The 17175-nt window shown below is 52.2% G+C and overlaps 6 protein-coding genes across 6 annotated transcripts; 3 read left to right on the top strand and 3 right to left on the bottom strand.

Annotated features, from left to right (window-relative positions):
* Nucleotides 1-2131: 2131 nt before the first annotated feature.
* On the top strand, nt 2132-3103 carry SPSK_09587 (MADS-box transcription factor, other eukaryote; the record flags this gene model as incomplete). Its single annotated transcript, XM_016736159.1, has 3 exons — nt 2132-2383; nt 2536-2670; nt 2846-3103. 3 exons carry the CDS (start codon nt 2132-2134, stop codon nt 3101-3103), a joined length of 645 nt encoding a protein of 214 aa, XP_016587913.1.
* Nucleotides 3104-6122: 3019 nt separating this feature from the next.
* Nucleotides 6123-6683, bottom strand: SPSK_09891 (copper transporter family protein; the record flags this gene model as incomplete). Its single annotated transcript, XM_016736458.1, has 1 exon — nt 6123-6683. The coding sequence occupies one exon, from the start codon at nt 6681-6683 to the stop codon at nt 6123-6125; it is 561 nt and encodes a 186-aa protein (XP_016587914.1).
* A 2249-nt stretch (nt 6684-8932) lies between these two features.
* SPSK_09186 (RRM domain protein) lies at nt 8933-10391 on the bottom strand (the record flags this gene model as incomplete). Its single annotated transcript, XM_016735763.1, has 3 exons — nt 8933-9093; nt 9188-9861; nt 9964-10391. 3 exons carry the CDS (start codon nt 10389-10391, stop codon nt 8933-8935), a joined length of 1263 nt encoding a protein of 420 aa, XP_016587915.1.
* Nucleotides 10392-11319: 928 nt separating this feature from the next.
* On the top strand, nt 11320-11982 carry SPSK_09821 (uncharacterized protein; the record flags this gene model as incomplete). The annotated part of the gene is made up of 2 exons (XM_016736390.1): nt 11320-11329; nt 11402-11982. 2 exons carry the CDS (start codon nt 11320-11322, stop codon nt 11980-11982), a joined length of 591 nt encoding a protein of 196 aa, XP_016587916.1.
* A 164-nt stretch (nt 11983-12146) lies between these two features.
* On the top strand, nt 12147-12628 carry SPSK_09955 (translocon subunit SSS1; the record flags this gene model as incomplete). Its single annotated transcript, XM_016736522.1, has 3 exons — nt 12147-12231; nt 12418-12504; nt 12588-12628. 3 exons carry the CDS (start codon nt 12147-12149, stop codon nt 12626-12628), a joined length of 213 nt encoding a protein of 70 aa, XP_016587917.1.
* Nucleotides 12629-13210: 582 nt separating this feature from the next.
* Nucleotides 13211-15607, bottom strand: SPSK_08630 (WD repeat-containing protein 23; the record flags this gene model as incomplete). The annotated part of the gene is made up of 4 exons (XM_016735221.1): nt 13211-13383; nt 13469-15058; nt 15111-15290; nt 15364-15607. The coding sequence occupies 4 exons, from the start codon at nt 15605-15607 to the stop codon at nt 13211-13213; spliced, it is 2187 nt and encodes a 728-aa protein (XP_016587918.1).
* Nucleotides 15608-17175: the final 1568 nt, after the last annotated feature.

Consider the following 17175-nt stretch of genomic DNA (forward strand, 5'->3'; position numbering starts at 1 on the left):
CTATTTGCGCAGGCTTGATTTCGTCCTCATCCAATCTTGTCAGGCTCTAACCCATTTAAGAAACGCCAATCCAACAACCTCTTCGTCTCTTTTGTTCCATCAAATCGAATGAATCCCCGTTGTAGCTTACCTTTTTTCCTGTCCACTGCTCCTTCTCGGCGAAGATTGTGTCTGCCAGATCTACCCGTTTGCTCTTTCCTTTCTCTATCTTGGTCCTGCCGTTCTCTCATTTCCTATGTCTTGACTGCTAGCGGCTCCTTCCTCTTTTCTTATACAGAAACCTTGTCACAAACACCTGTGCATTTCTTCCCACTAGCGCATTCTTTCCAGCCAGCGTCAATATCCAGTCTCGTTCCACCCGCTGCGCGCCTTTCGTTCCTTCCATTTGGGGGGAGGATTACTTCGAAAGGACCCAAGCCCCCTTTTATGTTGTCTGTCATCCATTCCACACCTGCTAATAGTCACCAAATACCATGCAGTCTGGGCTGCATCGCTCTTACCCAGTTTCTCTGGATCCCTTCCCGTCCACAACAACGGGGTCCTACTTTGAAAGCTTAATACTTTCTTTTTTATGTCTTTTCCTGTGGCCGTCGTTGCTTTGAGGCTGGGCAAGTGGGCGTTCTCTTTTTTACTCCTCGCTTCAAACGTCTCTCCATTTGTTGTCCTTGGATTTCGCTTCGCTATGCGAGGTTTGCATTTGTTTTCTTTCTCCTCAAAGAAGCGTAAGGTGCTCCGCTTTTTTCTCTGCTAATGTATTTATCGCTTTAAAGAGGGGTGTGTATGTCGTACCCAGTATGGTATTTTTTGGAGCTAAGAATAGGAGGCAGGCGCGACGCAAATCGCCCAGTAGCATCTGCGCACATTCCTCCTCTCAAGCCTCTGTTCAGTTTGCCAGTCGTTCCTGCACTTTCTGCTCTTAAACGCGACCCAGAGCTGCTGCCTCATTTGCGTGCGCATATGTTCAATGTTTACGTCAATGTTTGGGTCAGGTCGGAGTGTTTGTGAAGAATAGAGTAAGAGGCTTTTGAGGTTTGGTCGCTACTTCCTCTTTCAGGTGTTAGTGCTCGTGATGTGTGCCGGGCAGCAGTCCTACGTGATTGACCAGCCGCCACCAACCTCCGCCTTACCAACCGGTCGCAAGACAAGCACCCCTAAGACCAGCGCCGCCCAAACTAGGCACTTTGTTTAGCTCGCTCCTTCGTTCTTGCGTTGCCGGTTTATCCTTACCAGCTTCTTTTCCTTTCCACGCCGCTCGTTTTCATTTCAACGCTCGTCAACAACCTTGCGCTTTCACTTTGTGTTCCTTCCCTCTCCGTGCGAACGTGTCCCCCACCCACTTCCCCGGCGCGTGCCACAAAACCAAACTTGCCTCCCTCCCTCTTTCCTCAAAAGAGAACAGCGCTTTCCCTCAAATAAGTAATTTACTCCCCCCAGCTCTCGACCCCTTCTTACTCTTTTCTGTTTTCTTTCTGTCTCAAAGAGGTCGAAAATTTCCCTAAAGCACCTCGCATCTGAACAACACAAAGCCACACGAGATCCATTTGTATTTTCAACTTCGTTTTTCTCTCAGGTTTCCCTGTCTCGCATTCTCTTCTCATTTTCGTCCCCTTGTCGCTGCACAGTGATAATCTGGAAACGCACTGAGCGTGTCGCGCCGCAGATAAAAAGAGGAACTTCCCAAAACAGGACAAGACTTCCCACCAGGCTCGATTCAGGCTGGGCCAGAGTTCTGCGACGGCAAGCATATTACAGCACGGGCAAGCCCTTCAGCAGCCCAAAGCCAGATTGAGCATAGACCCGTCACAACGGCTCTAACCAACATCTCTCCACTGCAACTACATCTCCAGTGTTGATCTTTTCCTCCTGTTTTGCCTCTTTTCTTCCCTTTTTAACCTTTTTTTTTGCTTCCCGTTTCGTGATACATCGCGCGCGGCTTGTGACGCTTCCTTCATTGTCTGCTTCTCGCTTTTCTTCCTTCCTATCCCTTTTTAATCCTGACCTACCTCCCCACGAGTCGACCCCCTCCTTCGTTTGCACTTGCTTTTCTCCTCGACTGCTATACGCGCCGACGCAAAGCTCTCTGTTCGCTTTCCCCCCTTATTCTCTTCGAATTCTTAATTGCTTCGCCATAATGGCCGACATCGTGGATCAGCACGACCAGGCTACGCCTACCGACCTCGAGGAGTCCCAGTCTGTTGGTAACGGCAATGCTGGAGCCGAGAGCCGTGGCACCAAACGCCCCCGCCCCAGCGCAGTTGACGACGACGACGACGATGATGAGAAAGGCGGCCGCGAGCGTCGCAAGATCGAGATCAAGTTCATCAGTGATAAGTCTCGTCGTCACATCACATTCTCGAAGCGGAAGGCTGGTATTATGAAGAAGGTATGTGTGTCTGCGCGCCTAGCGTCCTCCTTCCTCTTTGAGTCCGAGTTTGCTTCTTTCTGGCTTCGTGGTCCCTGGCGTTCGCTCTGGAGGTCCTCTTTCCCGTCCTTGCCCTGCTACTCTTTTGCTAACTATAGTTGCTTTCTTTCTAGGCTTACGAACTTTCTGTCCTCACCGGCACCCAAGTCCTGTTGCTTGTTGTGTCAGAAACCGGCCTCGTGTACACTTTCACCACACCGAAGTTGCAACCTCTCGTCACTAAGGCTGAGGGGAAGAACCTCATTCAGGTGAGTCAACACATCTGCTCGAAAAGACTATCAGCTGGACAGACAAGGCCGACGCAGGTGGAACAAGCCACCGGCTGTATATAATCGTGCTTTGTTCACCTGCATGCTATGCCGAGTCTTGCGGCCAGCCTCATAACAAATGTTCCTTTTTCCATGCTGACAAAGTTATCTACAGGCCTGCCTCAACGCCCCCGAACCCACGACCGCCGGCGATAACGGCGTTGACGAGCCCAACCAGGTCGACAGCCCTGAGGAGTCTGGCTCCGGCCACCTCGCGTCACAGCAGAACCGTGGTCTACCCCAGAGCGCACATATGGCCCCCGGATATATGCCGAACGTGTCTATGGACCCGAACCAGGCCCTGGCATATGGCAACTACGTTCAGCGCAACAACCAGTACGCTTTGCCGCAGCATTCGGCCCACCAATCATAAGCGGGTCATACAGACGACACGGTGCCGTTGTTTAACATCTTTGGCTTCTCAACTTTCTCTTGGCTGTTGAGTCGCTACGACCGCTGCGTGGTGCGTGTAGCGGGCCTCGCTCCATTGAGGCCCTGATTGATGTTTGTCACCAGAACATCATTTCAATATTACACCTTACTTTGTCGTCGCCCTCCTGTCCTCCATGGACCTTTGTTCTGCTGCGCCGATACCCAGCATATAATGCATTTTCCCTTTCCTGATTTGCGAGGCCCTTGGTGGTGGTTCGGCGTTTTCTCAGCTGTTATTGCATTTTTCACTCATTGCTTTTATCTTTTACCTTTTACCTCCTGTCAATTATTTCCATCCGCGACAGGGATTACTTTATTGACTTGACTTTAATCAAAGTTTCTTTGTGTTTCATTTCGGTGTTGTTGCTGTTACGGTTGTGGTTTCTATCCTTTTGCATCGTTCTTTTTCTCTCGCCTTCGTGCATAGCACGGTAGGGAAAGAGGCCGGTCTATTTACCTTTGCAGCACCTTGTTTTCTGTACGTTCGCTACAGCTCTGTCGTCTGCTTTATGATCCCTTGCTCTACCCCCCCGTGCCGGCGTGCACCATGTATTCTGCCCTCCAAAAAGATACTCAGTTTTCGAAATGCAATACCGTTTAGGAGAAAATGGAAGCCAGACGCAAATGATTCTCGTGCTCATCCTAACCAACCGTAGTTGCTGAATCAACGTTTATGAAACGTATTCTATCGTATATCATTCGATGCTTACTTTTCGTTGCACATCGTGAGGAGCACGCGTCACGGCATTTCGCTGTCATTAAGCCGAGTAGAGCTTCGCCATCCGGTCTTCCTGCCAGGCTGGTTTATGGCCTCTCGAGCGATGCTTATGCGTTTATCGCGCACCACTCTGTTGTTATGAAAGGCCACAATGACCCCATGGCGATTAAACTGATGCCAGGTGAAGCACTGTCACAGGGATGGGGTATTATGTCTTCCATAGGAGTCATGATAGTATCAGCATTAATTGCTGCTGCACAATAGTAGCATCATCCTAAGATACAAGATCCTATGACGATCTCGTCTGTGGCGATGACTTTGATGCTTAGAAGTTGTCCCTTCCAGTATCTGCCTTCATTACTACTTTGCTCGCTTAACAGGACTCAATGTTCCACCAACCTCGGTATGGGGTAGGAAGTTATGCAGTGGGAAAGTAGATGCTGAGACGGGCTGTCAACAGTAGTCGTGCGGGTAATCATGACTCTGGTGATCTGTTTCTGGAAAAGAGGATGAAAATGGTCTAAAAATGACGAATAAAGCGACTCTTAGACGTTCTTCGTCACTTTGCTTTTGTCATTGACATTTCAAGGTTTCGATGGCAGTCGTTTGTTTGTCGAGCAAGTGAATTACTGCTTTTAGACGTGTAAGTTGGAGAAAATTACCCAAACAAGACAGGCCTTCCTCATCCGGAAGGTCGCTCGTTTTAACAAGTGGTCTCCATTTCTTGTAAGGCCATTTAATCCTGTTCCCGAGGCCTTGTCTGCTATAATATGCCCCTTGCGTATTTCCGGGAAACAAATCAGATCTCTAATGTTTTGCTTTGATGACGGACGGCCGCAGGTCGTCCCCTGTTCCGGGGTGTTGGCTCGCGTCTTTTCTTTTTCGATGGTCGGGGCCAGAACCCCAGCCCAGGTTGGTGAGGACACTCCGTAGTTGGGCGTCACCTCGCTCTTTGCCCTGCAGAGGCTAGACCCAACGATTGATCCTGCCATCGGCCCCGTCCACATCGATACCAAAGTTGGTTAACGAATGCAGTCGCGTTTTTGTGTCGAAAATGGAAAAGGCCAGCTAAACTGGAATGAGCATAACCAGAGTCCATGCGGACAGGAAGCAACCTCCGCTAGCCGTCATGGGCAAGTCGTCTTTCTCTCGGGCACATCCGTTCGGCAAAGTCGCCTTATTTTTGGGCTACGGCGCGGTTGATGTTTTCGGTGTGGCCTGGATTGGAAACGTGGCTGTCGGGTTCCAAGGCTTTATTGACGCCGGAGCCTCTGCGAATAAAGAGGAGGATCACCCGGCATAGCTACACTCAGCGCGAGTTGGTTCTACCTCAAGTACCACCTGAAACGGCAACTGCAAGCTCGAGGGAGACAAATGTACGGTTTCGTAACAAACAGGTCAAGGAAAGTGACTGTCGATAATGATACCGAGTTATTCACTTCGATTTCATACAATAACCCCACTCGACTTTTTGCAAAGGGCGCCCTAAATCATAGGAGACGAGACTCACAAATATTGGCAATCATGCATTCCTGACCGGTTCTTGCTTCTCTGCTTGATTGTTGATAACTTACATTGTGATATTTTCGTTTTGCCCTGCATTTTGAAAGATGTCGTCACGGGTGCCACCAGGCCCAATCTCAACAGACACCTGTACCAAAGTCCGACGAGGGTTGCATGCAGCTCCCCCCAGTAGCTGGTTCCAGGGACTCCGTAGTGGTTGCTGTTGCGCATGGGTTGAGCACATTTGCGCGCATTTCTGCACGGCACAGAAGCAGACTTGTCACTAGCGCCACCACCCTGCGGCACAAAAACGGATGGTGCAAGTACCTGTATGTTCGAGATCCGTTAAGAGCATCAACGTGCGTGAGGAGAATTGATTGTTTGAGTATACTCTGTCGATACCGTAGCAAAGGATATAATAACTAGCAAACCAAAATAAAGGTAAATAAAGAAACGCCTCATATCCCTTAAACGCCGGCCGTCTTATATAACTCCATTCGTAACATTCGTTTATTTGTCCTGAGATCATCTTGGACGCAGGAGATGCAAACCACCGAATCGCAGAGGATCGGGCCTGGCGATGTCTCGACAACTTGTGCTAGTTTGTTGCGCAAACGGTTGCCTGCATCGACGTCACTCGATGCTTTGGTGACGCAGCGACTCCTCAGGGGTCTCTCGGGACGGCCTTTGTGACATGTCGTTTTGTGTCCCAGTGCGGCTTCGTATCGGTTGTGACCGTTTAGTGCTCCATGAGCACAATGTAGCGGCCGACCAGCAGGCTGCCCAGGAACGTGCCGCCGAGCACCGACATGAAGTAGCCCACGTTCATGGACATGACTGCAACCATCAGCAGGTAACCGACGCCGGCCAGCAGCGTGTCGAGGAGGGCGCGCAGCGGGTCGACCGACAGGCGCCAGGGCCGCACATGGGTGTGGCGCTTCTTGAGGACCATGACGTCCTCCTCGATGCCGTTCTCGGACAGGATCATGCGCTTGGCGTCCGAGTCCCGGGAGATTTGCTGCGAGAGCACAGGCTTGCCGGGGACGACAACGTAGCGGCGCTCGAGCTCGGCGTCGAGCCAGCGGGACTCCGCGCGGGCCTTGAAGGCGAGCAGACCGCGGAAGAGCGCGGCGAGCATAATCAAAAAGATACAGGTGCCGGCGTAGGAGCCGACGGAGCTCGGGGTCCAGGTAAGTGAGTAGAGAGGAGTGTTGGTGGCTGTGAAAAAGACGGACATCATAGTCGTCATCGTGGTGTTGGAGCTGCCCGAGCCCGAGCCGCCCATGTCCATGCCCATCATCTTGGCGGTTGGCTTGTGGAGGAAGTTGTTGGGAGTTGGAAAAGAGAAGAGAGAGGACGGGCGACGATTATACAGAACAAGAAGCGATGCCTTTTTAAAGGAGCCTGGGCTGTGGTTGCTGGTGACGAAAAGAGAGTTGACGGGGATCTAGCTTGGTGTGAAGATAAGAATAAGACTGCGCTCGCGCGTTCTAGAACCGAAAAGAGCGTCGTATGGTTTGCTTCCGCTGCAGGTGCAATATGCTCTCGTAAAAAGTAGAAGTTGAGTAGAGTGGGTTTGGCGACAGATAAAGTGAATCCGTTTAGGCTACGCGAAGCAAGCGTCCTTGGCGATTCGTGACTGTGGTGGAAGGAGCGACCGAGGGGACGGGTCGGCGACAACGAAGCGACAGGGCAAGGCAACGAGAAGTACAAGCAAACAGTGGAACACAAAGATCACGAAGTCAAAACGTGGCGAGAATAAAAGAACAACACGATGGGATGCCAAAAAACCTGGGACGGGAGTCTATTTGAAGGGGGCTTCCAGCCTTTTGCTGTTGCTGGCCGCCGCTTTGTCCCACGCTGCGGGCAAAGTGAGCAAGTTTACGGAGCACAAACCAACGCCAGCGCCAAAACCTGACGGTTGTTAGAGAGCGCTCTTCCCGGCAAACGAGAAGGGCGGGGTGGGATCCTTCCAAAAGCGGCAAAAAAACGTGCTCATACTTCTACGTGGGACTGTTTCCTAGTTCAACGCCAGGCTGTGAATTATCGACAGACCGCCCACTGTGGTTCTTTCCCTGCGTCTAGCTGTGGATTCCAGTCCCCTCTTGCCTTACTTCGACACTTGATGTGCAGTTGCTTTTAATGGATCTTGGGACGTAAGATACAGAGGGACAAGGTGTCTTACGAGGGCCTGTGACGCTGGTATTTCTTTTGCAAAACGGTCGCAGACACTTCCAATGTCGACCCTGTCAGTCGTCTTTCATTCCGCCGGCCGTCCCATTGCTCCTTCCATCTCCTTCTGGCTGTTGTCTTGCCAAGCTGCCGCAAATCCATTCGAAACAGAGCGCAAGTTTACAGGAAGGCACAGCCGACAAAACCGTAACATGCTCACCATTTCAATTCTCAATCCTCCATCGCCTCCGCATCCAAACGCCAACAGCGATCACGCATCAAGGCCTGGACCGAATCGGTGGGGTGCCAATTGCACGGCACAGGACGTAACCCTCCTTCCTGCCATTTTGCAGATGACAAAACTGTTGCTGACAACGGATGTACCTCTACTTTCGGTTCTGGGCAACGCTGCGAGTTTGCATACCTGTACTTGGTGATGATTGTGTCTCGTGTGTGTCCTATGTTGATGACAATGTTGCTGGAGGAGATCAATCAATCAATCAACAGACGGTCACCTTCAAATGCACGGATGGTATCACAAGTCTCATATTAAAGACCGGGGCTGTGAGGCTCGAAAGAACACAGAGCGGGCCAGTCTCGGAGAATACAAATAAATGGCTTTTCATATCGTCTTGGTTGTCTTGCGGAGTGAAGGGAACGGGTCCCTGGATGCCGAGACAGAATGAGCGAGTTTTCCACCCGTCAGGGACATTTGATGACGTTTCATTCATCTAGTTGCATTCTTGCAGCTGTTGGGACGTGGTGAGATCTATTGTGGTACGACGTACACCCCGATGTCATGTTCCCATTGCGATTCTTGCTGTGCGTCGCCAAGGGGATAGACCTCCACATTGGTAGCCGTACGACATATGGACCTGATGCACATTACGTCGGCCAAGACACTGTGCATGTCTGTTTCGAGACCTTTGGTACTTTGGTTCTCGGCCGGCACAAGCTGGTGCAAGAGAACATAAGAGGCTTTATTGAGAAAGCAGCAAACAATGCAAATAAGATATATAGCAAGACAAATTGATAGAAGCGAAAAGAGGAAGCTTGGTGCAAAAGTATAGAATCACCGCAGAGAAAAATCACAAGTAGGACACCGGCAAACTAAGAGACGAAAACCTGGACAAGGATAAGAACACAACCTGGCATGAATGACAGCCGTGACAGAAAACAGAAAAAAAATGAGATAATTAGACGACGACGAGACGTCTCGTTACCGTGCCCCAGCCATACCTGCCGGATGCTTTTGTAGAAATACATGGCAGTTGAAAACGGAGAAAGGACAGCAACTGGGTGGGAAGCCGTGGTGGATAAGAACAGCGGAACAATTTCGACTAAAGGTGACACCAGCGTGCCGTGACACGCCGCTTATCATTCGGGGCGTTGCCGCTTTGTGCCGTGTGGGTTCTGCCACTCCCCACCGCCCTGGTTGCCGCCACCCTGGTTGCCAATCATGCCGCCCCCGGCACCGCCAGCACCGCCGCCGCCACCAAAGAAGTTGGGTGTAAAGTTCGGATGCATGCCTTGGAAGTCTGGAAAGTCGTTAGTGAGAGTTCGACAAAAGAAAAACAAAGATAAAAATCGAAAAGAATAGAAACACGGGGGTAGGGAGTGAAGAAAACGTACTCGGCATCCCGCCACCGACCATACCCATACCACCCATACCACCCATACCGCCCATGGGATTCATGCCTCCCATACCGCCGGGCATGTTGCCCATGGGGTTCATGCCGCCCATGCTACCCATGGCCGGGCCCATACCGCCCATCATTCCACCCATTGGACCGCCACGGCCGCCGCGCATGCCTCCTGGGCCACCGCGCATGCCACCGCCCATATTGCCACGGAAGTTGCCGTTGAAGCCGCCGCCCCCCATGGGGTTGCCGCCAAAGTTCATTGGCCCGGCATTGTTGTTGTTGTTGAACGAATTCATATTGCCGCCGCTAAAGTTCCGGTTGAACCCCCCCTGATTGTTCATGCCGCCACGGTTGTTGTACATATTGCCGCCGCCACGGCCACGGAAGCTGCCGCCACTGTTATTGTTGTAATTGTTGTAGTTGTTGTTGCCGCCGGACCGGTCCTGGTAGCCTGAGCTGGACACATTTCGATTTTGTAAATTGTGTGCGCCGCCGCGGCCAGGGGTGTCCTTGGGCAGAGTCCGGAAAGGGTTAATGGCTGGTGACGAGAAGATGACACTATGCTTCTTCTGTCCTGCCTGGTACTCGCCGGTCGCTTGTGACTCAATCCGGTGCTTGGTGGCCGTTGCGGCCTGTTGTGACGAAAACTCGACGTAGGCCTGCCTATGGAAGGTGAAAGAAAGGCACGATGTTAGTAAACGGTGTAGATGGAAACAAAGCGCATGTGTGGCCTGACCACAAGCGAGCCAAGACAGTCCTACTCACCCTTTGCTTTTGCCGTTGACCTTGTGTTCGCTGAACGTAATGTCCTTAAGCTCTTCTTCGCACTTTACTGCTGCAATCCAACCGCGAATGTCGTCGTCGGTGATCCACCAGTTGAGCTCTGAAACCATAATGGCCGTCGTGGCACCCGGATCTATCGGACGATCATCTGAGCTTCCTTTCCGCTTCACGCCTTGTGTCGGCCCAGGCGGCGACTGGTTTTCTGTTTTGGAAGAGTCCTGTGCGCGATCGACCTGGTTCTGGTCATCCTGGTTGTGGCTCTGGTCTTCGTAGTCGGGGCCTTGGCCTTGGTTGGTGGTGGCCTGGTTGTGGTCCTGGTCGTCACCAGCAAAGTTGTCTTGCCTGTTGCCGCCATCGTCGCCGTTGGCATCGCCGTAGATGTCAATCTCGAAGTCCTCTTCGGTCGTCATTTTGTCGGTTTGCTGTGGAGGGACGGTGAGTGAAAGCGCCTTGTAGTGTTGTCTGTCGAGCGTTTCAGAAACCCCTCAGTGCCTGAAGGAGGCACGCAGAAAACTAAAAGATAAAGGTCAAGTTTTCAAAGACAGTGCCTGACCTATGCGATTCCGCGTTCAGTTGCTGTGTCCACCGAAACTGTATTGAAACCTAGGTTAGGACCAGAGATACAAGAAATGCTGGCGCACCACCCATCTTCGCAATCTTCGCAACCAGCTGCTGAAGATGCCATTGTGCGGTATCTTGCAAGATCGGGAAAAGAATAATAAATCGACAGGTAGAAAAAAGAGCAAAAGGAAACGGCACGAAACAAGTAAGAAGGAAACCCCAAGATCGAGAGATAAAAGCGAGAAAAGTAAAAGCAAAAATGCGCGACGAAGAAAAACGAGGAACCCGAGACAACAATCCGAGCGAAGGACAGAACAGAGCTATTGGTACGTACACTCCTGGGGTGCTTTCTTTTCTAGACACGAAGAAACTTGGCTTCTCGACAACAAACGGACGATGATAGGGAGTTCCCTTTCAGTGCAAAAGGAAGCCCTATGATACGTGCGGCAGACGAAGCTCTGTGCTTGCAGTCTGGCTCTGTAGGACAGTAGACAGGACGAGCTGGTACAGGGTTATATGTGAGATAAGAAGAGCTGTGCTTCAGCCGAAACAAATAGAGGGATGGAAACAGTTTGATGTGAATGTGCAGAGTAACAAGAGCACGACGGTCTGTCTTTTGTCGGGTTGTAGCAGCAGTGCGCGATTGTTGGGGCGGCCCGGGAGCTTCGTTTGGAGTTCGGTCGACGCTGGGCCGATGGTTCGTGATTGTTCGACGTAGGAGAGGGAAGATAGAAGAGCGTGGCGCCGGGCGGCAGCTCCCGTATTCGTGATAGGGAGATGCGATGGGGTAAGAAATGTGATGAAGGTTCGGATGATAGAATGCTGCGATAGCTTCTGGCACCAGGTAGCTACTCTGTAGGCTATTATCGTGGGAGGCGCGAACACGAGTGCAGAGCAAACTCTGTTTTCAATACGACGAGAATAGTCGATGAGGGCGAAAATCGACAAGGCCGCTGCGATGCCGAGCCGAGATGCTTTGAACGAGGTCGCGCGCAAGGAAAGGAGAGACGAAGTGAAGAGAACGAGAGACACACGAAATCCCGTAGTGGCACGCACGCTCTATTCCTAGCAAAACTGGGGTGGTCAATGAGGACGCAGGAGCTTTCCGCAACACAGTTGGTCAGGGTCAAACCGGACAGGAGGTCTGTCTGGAACAAAGGGGAAGCCCCAGTGTGTGGGTCACCTGCTAAAATGCTAGGGGAGCTTTGGAAGCAGGCAGGCAGACTGCAGGAAGCAGAGAAAGAATACCGTGCTAAATACCGTGCGTATCCTGTAACAAGTGGCGACGTAGCCTTCCCTCGCACTATGCAAGATTTGGGTGGTCAAAACACGTGCAGGGCAAGGGATTGCACCCAATTAGCAGGGTTCGGGCGATCTGGCATGACCTCTCTTGTGCTGGAGCTGGGGAAAGAGAGTCGTCGCGAATACCCATTTTTTTGAACGACTATTGAATCTGCCCCCTTTCTCTTGTCTTCCTTTCCTCCACAATCCATCACCACCGACCATTTCCACTCCTTCTCGACATCAATCGACAGACTTCGTTACAAAGACCATCTCTATTGTTCTCACCCGCTTCTCCAACCAACACATACACAGCCGTCAACATGTCTGAGCAGCTCCAAGAGATTCTTGACATCCCGCGGGAGTTTGTCAAGGATGGCATGCAGTTCCTGAACCGCTGCCAGAAGCGTACGTGAATCGACAGCCGCGCTCCCTTTTTGATGAAGACGGGTCTTGATGACCTGTTTGGGGATGCAACAAGGCAGAACTTTGCTGCAATAGCGGCCGCATTTCTGCTGGGACAGATGCAGACGCATCATCACGCGACATTGACGAAAGTTGGCCGACGATGCTAACAATGTTCTTCTTGTATAGCTGATGCGAAGGAGTTTGCCAAAATCAGCCAGGCTGTTGGTGTCGGCTTCATCGTTATGGGTGCTGTCGGTTACTTTGTGAAGCTGGGTACGTTTCGTCCATTTTGTATTACGTTCTCGATTCGCGTCTACGCCGTGCATGTACTGACTTTTCTCTCTGTCTCGCTGTAGTACACATCCCACTGAACAACATTCTGGTCGGCGGCGCGTAAGCGGAGCGCGCGACGAGAATTGCGGACGGACAAGAAGCGTGGCCCGACCTGCCTTGTCTCTTGCCACGGGACGGACAACAAAACGTGCCTTGGACCTCACTCTTTGACCGCAAGAGTCTAGCGAACACACGGATTGTTGACGAAAATGTGCAAGTCTCGAACGCGCGTCATAACGAAAACGAACCAAAAGAAAGCGAGACATCCATAAACTAGTCGAGAAAGGGAAGAGGCCGTATCCCCCATCTTGCAGACGGGAACGCACTCTTCGCTTTGGTAATAATTTTTACTGTGTACAAAACCTCAGGCGTGGACCGAGAAACAAACTATAAAAAGAGCAGGAAGGCATACCGGAGTTTTGATTAAACAGCGCAACACGTTTTTTTTACTATCACTCGATTTGACTTGATTTTTACGCATGTCGTGTGACTCGTGACTGGCTTTTCTGAGTGGTGAAAGTATGACGGATGGTTTGTATTCTTGTTGGTAAATGTGTTCTAATATATGTACATGAATATGAGAAGCTGAGCAAGATCCGAGAGACTAGCCAACCCCGAAAGCCTGTCTTGGGCGTATCCTATCACTCTAATTGGCCCACCAAGCTGTGTTCCGTACCGACGTCTGCCAGGACGAGATCGGCCGCATCCGATCGTCATACAATCGGTGTTCGCGCCCGCCAGCGTCACCATCCTTGGCAATGTCGCAGGAGTGGACCGAGCACGTGCCGGTCTCCATACTCTCAGCGTCGAACGAAGATGCTAGACAAAATGTTAGGTGGAACGTGGTCAAACCAAACCAAACCAAGAAAAAAAGGAGATGTCATTATGGGGGAAAGGTACGTACCGACAAGGACGGGTATCGTGGGGTGCCAGCTGGCGTCACGCACACACAACGGGCCGTGCGTATAGCGGCGCTGGCGCACGCGTTGGCGGGAGTTGAGAGTCTCCGCGGTGTTGTTGTGGCCACCCGCCTCAGCTTGGCGCTCCTCCTCGGCGGCGACGGCCGACAGCGTCTCGCGCGTGGCCTCGCGCACGTCAATGACGCCCGCCAGAGTGGCGTCCAGGTTGTAGATGTAGACCTTGCCTGAGTGGCTTGCCGAGTAGACGTAGCGCCCGTCGCTGCTACCTGGTGGCGAGAAGTGGCAACGGATGAGCGTACGCTCGACACGATGGCCGCGGAAGGTCACGACAGAGTTGTCGTGTGGGTGCTTGAAGTAGAGGTCGTCGTTGTAGCGCTGGAAGCGGTAATCGTACAAGCTGAACTGTGTCAAAGAGGCCGGGTCCTTGGCATCAAAGTCAGACATGCTCATGGCCATGCGTAGATCCCACAGCCGCATGGTCTGGTCCTTGCCGTTGGACAGAATGTAGCGCCCGTCACCCTTGCTGTCGATGTACGTGATGCCCTCACAATGGCCAACAAAGGCGCCAGCCGCTCGGCTGTCGCCCAGACTGCGCCGGTCCCACACCTTGATGGTGGCGTCGTCGGATCCCGAGTATAGCAGGTGCGGCGACTGCTTGTCGCCAAAGCACACCGCGTTGACGTCGTGTTTATGGCCCTCGAAGCTATGCAGCACCTGGCGCGATTCGATATCGTATACGATGATGGTGCTGGCGTTGGTACCAGCAACCAGTTCGCGGCCATCGCCCGAGAACCGCACGGAGAAGATGGCAAACGAGTCGTAGAAATCGCCAATGGTGTCATCCCGAGGGAGGCCAGCCAGGTCCAAAAGGTACGGCTCACCCTCGTCGTTGGGATCCGTCGGCGCCAGGCACACCTTGGGCATCATGGACGTAAACGCGAGCCACTTGTTGTCAGGGCTCAACGACGCGTCTGTCATGGTCCAGCGGCCCGACGGGTGCACCACGGTTTTGTAGTGCTTCCACTCGTTGACGTTGGAGGTGTCGTACATCCGCACGCGGAAGTCCTTGGTGGCGCTGTAGAAGAAGTTCCCGTCGTCCGAGAACTGGCCCAGGTACACAGGAGCCTCGTACCTCAATACCATGTCGGCGTCGGTCGAAGGCACCATGCTCTGCGCAATCATGTTCTTACCCAGCGTGCGGTCGGCTTGCGTCTGACCAAGTCCGAGCTCACGGTCCAGAAGCCGGAGCGACACGGGCCGCCGTCTGGCCTCGATCTTGGTATGCAGAGAGTGGTTGTCGGAGGCCATATTGTCAAAGATCGTAGTATACACCTTGCGCGGCCGCTCCGTCGAGCCGAACACGCCCGAGTCCATGAGCTTTCGGCCCTCCTCGCTCGGCACCTTGGGGAATCTATTCGGGTCACGCTGCTGCTGTCGTCGCCGCCGGCTGTTGGTAAAGGCGTCGATGTCGAAACCACCACCCCAGTCGGTCACGCTCAAGAGGACGTTGTGCAGCGTCTCTCCTTGTAGCAAGATATTCAGCTGCCGGCGGGTTAAGTAGGGCACTGGGCGACCTGTTACGTTAGTATTAACAGCTTGAGAGGAAGAGTGGGCATAGGTTTGTACCTTCATCGATATCGTCGTTGTCGTCCTCCTCCTCGTCTTCGTCATCTTCGTCCTCTTCCTCTTCCTCTTCACCGTCATCTTCGTCGTCGTTCTCTTCGTCACCATCGCCCACAATCTCCTCATCTTCATCGACAACCTCTTCGATTTCTATATCGTAGTGCATGGGACCGTCCTCGGCATCTATACGGAACAGTTAGAGCTATTCGAACTACGGCTCAATCGGAGCGATCGGATTAAATCGTGCGGCACATACCATGGTATTCGTCGTCGTCGTCATCTTCCTCTTCGTCGTCGTCGTCGAGTAGTCTGTGGCTGGTGTCGTCCCCAAACTCACCATGTACGGCTGTGTACTCGCCGCCAGCGCCGCCTGCACGCAGGCGATATGCCTGTCGCAGAAGATTTAAGACGTCAGTGGGGGCAGCACCATTGCTTTCGCTATCGCCGGCGCCAGCATTGCCGTTGGCGTTGTCGTTGCCCGGGGTCTGCGGAGCTGACATGTCGTTATGTCTTGGGTAGGGTGGAACAAGCTTGGGACGGGCGGTGTATTGCACAATTCTGTTTCACGCTTGCGAAGCCCGCAAAGAAGACACAAAACACACAGCGCCACAAAATGCGCAGCCCAAGAGCTTTGTGAGCAGGTTATTGAGTGTGTGCAAGGCGTTGATCGGAGGTCACGGAACGACGGCAGGAGTGCGAGCGTGGGTTTCGTTTCCTAAATCCGGAATCGACTCCGGACGCAAGCGGAGTATCGAGTGGAGGGAAAGTAAAGAAGTCGTCAACAAACCGTGGGGAAGCAAAAATACAGCGATTTGTATTAAAGGCCAAAAACAGGTGAGAGGAAGAAGAATGGCCTGGTTGAATGAAATGTCTATCTAGGTTGCGCTTTCCTCGCTGCAAAAACGCCTCTTAAACGAACACCTGACTCAGGTGCTCCTCCTTATTTCTAAGCTCATTGAGCTATTACCGGTCGCTCTTGCATGACCAAACTCCGCGAGAACAGTATCGTATCTATGGCGCGTTATGGCCCACCCTTGCTGCAATTGCGGGGAGGCGAAACTGTCATCGCTCGTCTAGCTTGAGGAAAGAGCGGATAGGGTCTTATCTCCGACAGCTTAAAGGCGAGCACACTTTAAGCACGGCAACAGGGCAGTTGTGATGATAGATATGAACAATCATTGTGATATTCTCACTTTCGTTTACCCCAAGGTCCATCATTGGACTTCAACTCTCCATTGCCAAACACACTGATGTTCCAACTTTAATTTCTTGTTTCTACAATCTTAGAACATTTGCGCCCGGATGGGTTATTTCCATAATCTATTTTCGGACGAAACGTCATATTGTGGCGCTGGAAACCTTTGCAGCTCGGCATTAAATCAGGCGAATCGCTGAAACGGAAGTGCCTGGATGTGCAACATACACGTAGTAGGCTATTAGCTATTAATACATTTCTTCCCTTATTTAAGTTGGACTGCATTGCCAATCGACCTTGTTTTGCCCCTGCCTGGTTCATTCTCATCTGATTTTCATCTGGATCTCAAACGGGGTCGCGTCCGCAGTTGGCTCATGTTTGGCTCTCATAGCGAGGAATCTTTAAATACCCCCAAGTGCTTGAACGAGCTACGTCCACAGACATTTCGTTTGGACTCGATACCTGTGATTGGCATGACCGTGGACCCCCAAATACTGTTGGAGCAGCCTCGGCTCCCGAGCAGACACGACGTGCGTGGCATCGCACAAGATGAGCCGTCCATCCGGCCACTTTCCAATACGCCCACCGCAATTGGGCCGGCCTGCATGCATCCTTGTCCTTCCCAGATCGCAGAGAAACTGGGGCAGACAAGCGCACAAAAAGAAGCAGACACGAGACACAAGGTGTTGCATCGTATCGCATGGTGTGGCTGGAAGACTGTTGCTGGGAGTTGCCTGCTTCTGGCGTGTTCTGTGAGTCGTTCAAGGGTGCCCGGCGTGAAACCATCCCAGGCGTGCTTTGCGCGTCTGCAACTTGTATCCGGAGTCGTTCATGTGGCCCATGTCGTTCGTGTTGTTCGTATAGCTTAGTCCT

The sequence above is a fragment of the Sporothrix schenckii genome, assembly GCF_000961545.1.
Source record: "Sporothrix schenckii 1099-18 chromosome Unknown Cont44, whole genome shotgun sequence".
Classification (NCBI taxonomy): Eukaryota; Fungi; Ascomycota; class Sordariomycetes; order Ophiostomatales; family Ophiostomataceae; genus Sporothrix; species Sporothrix schenckii.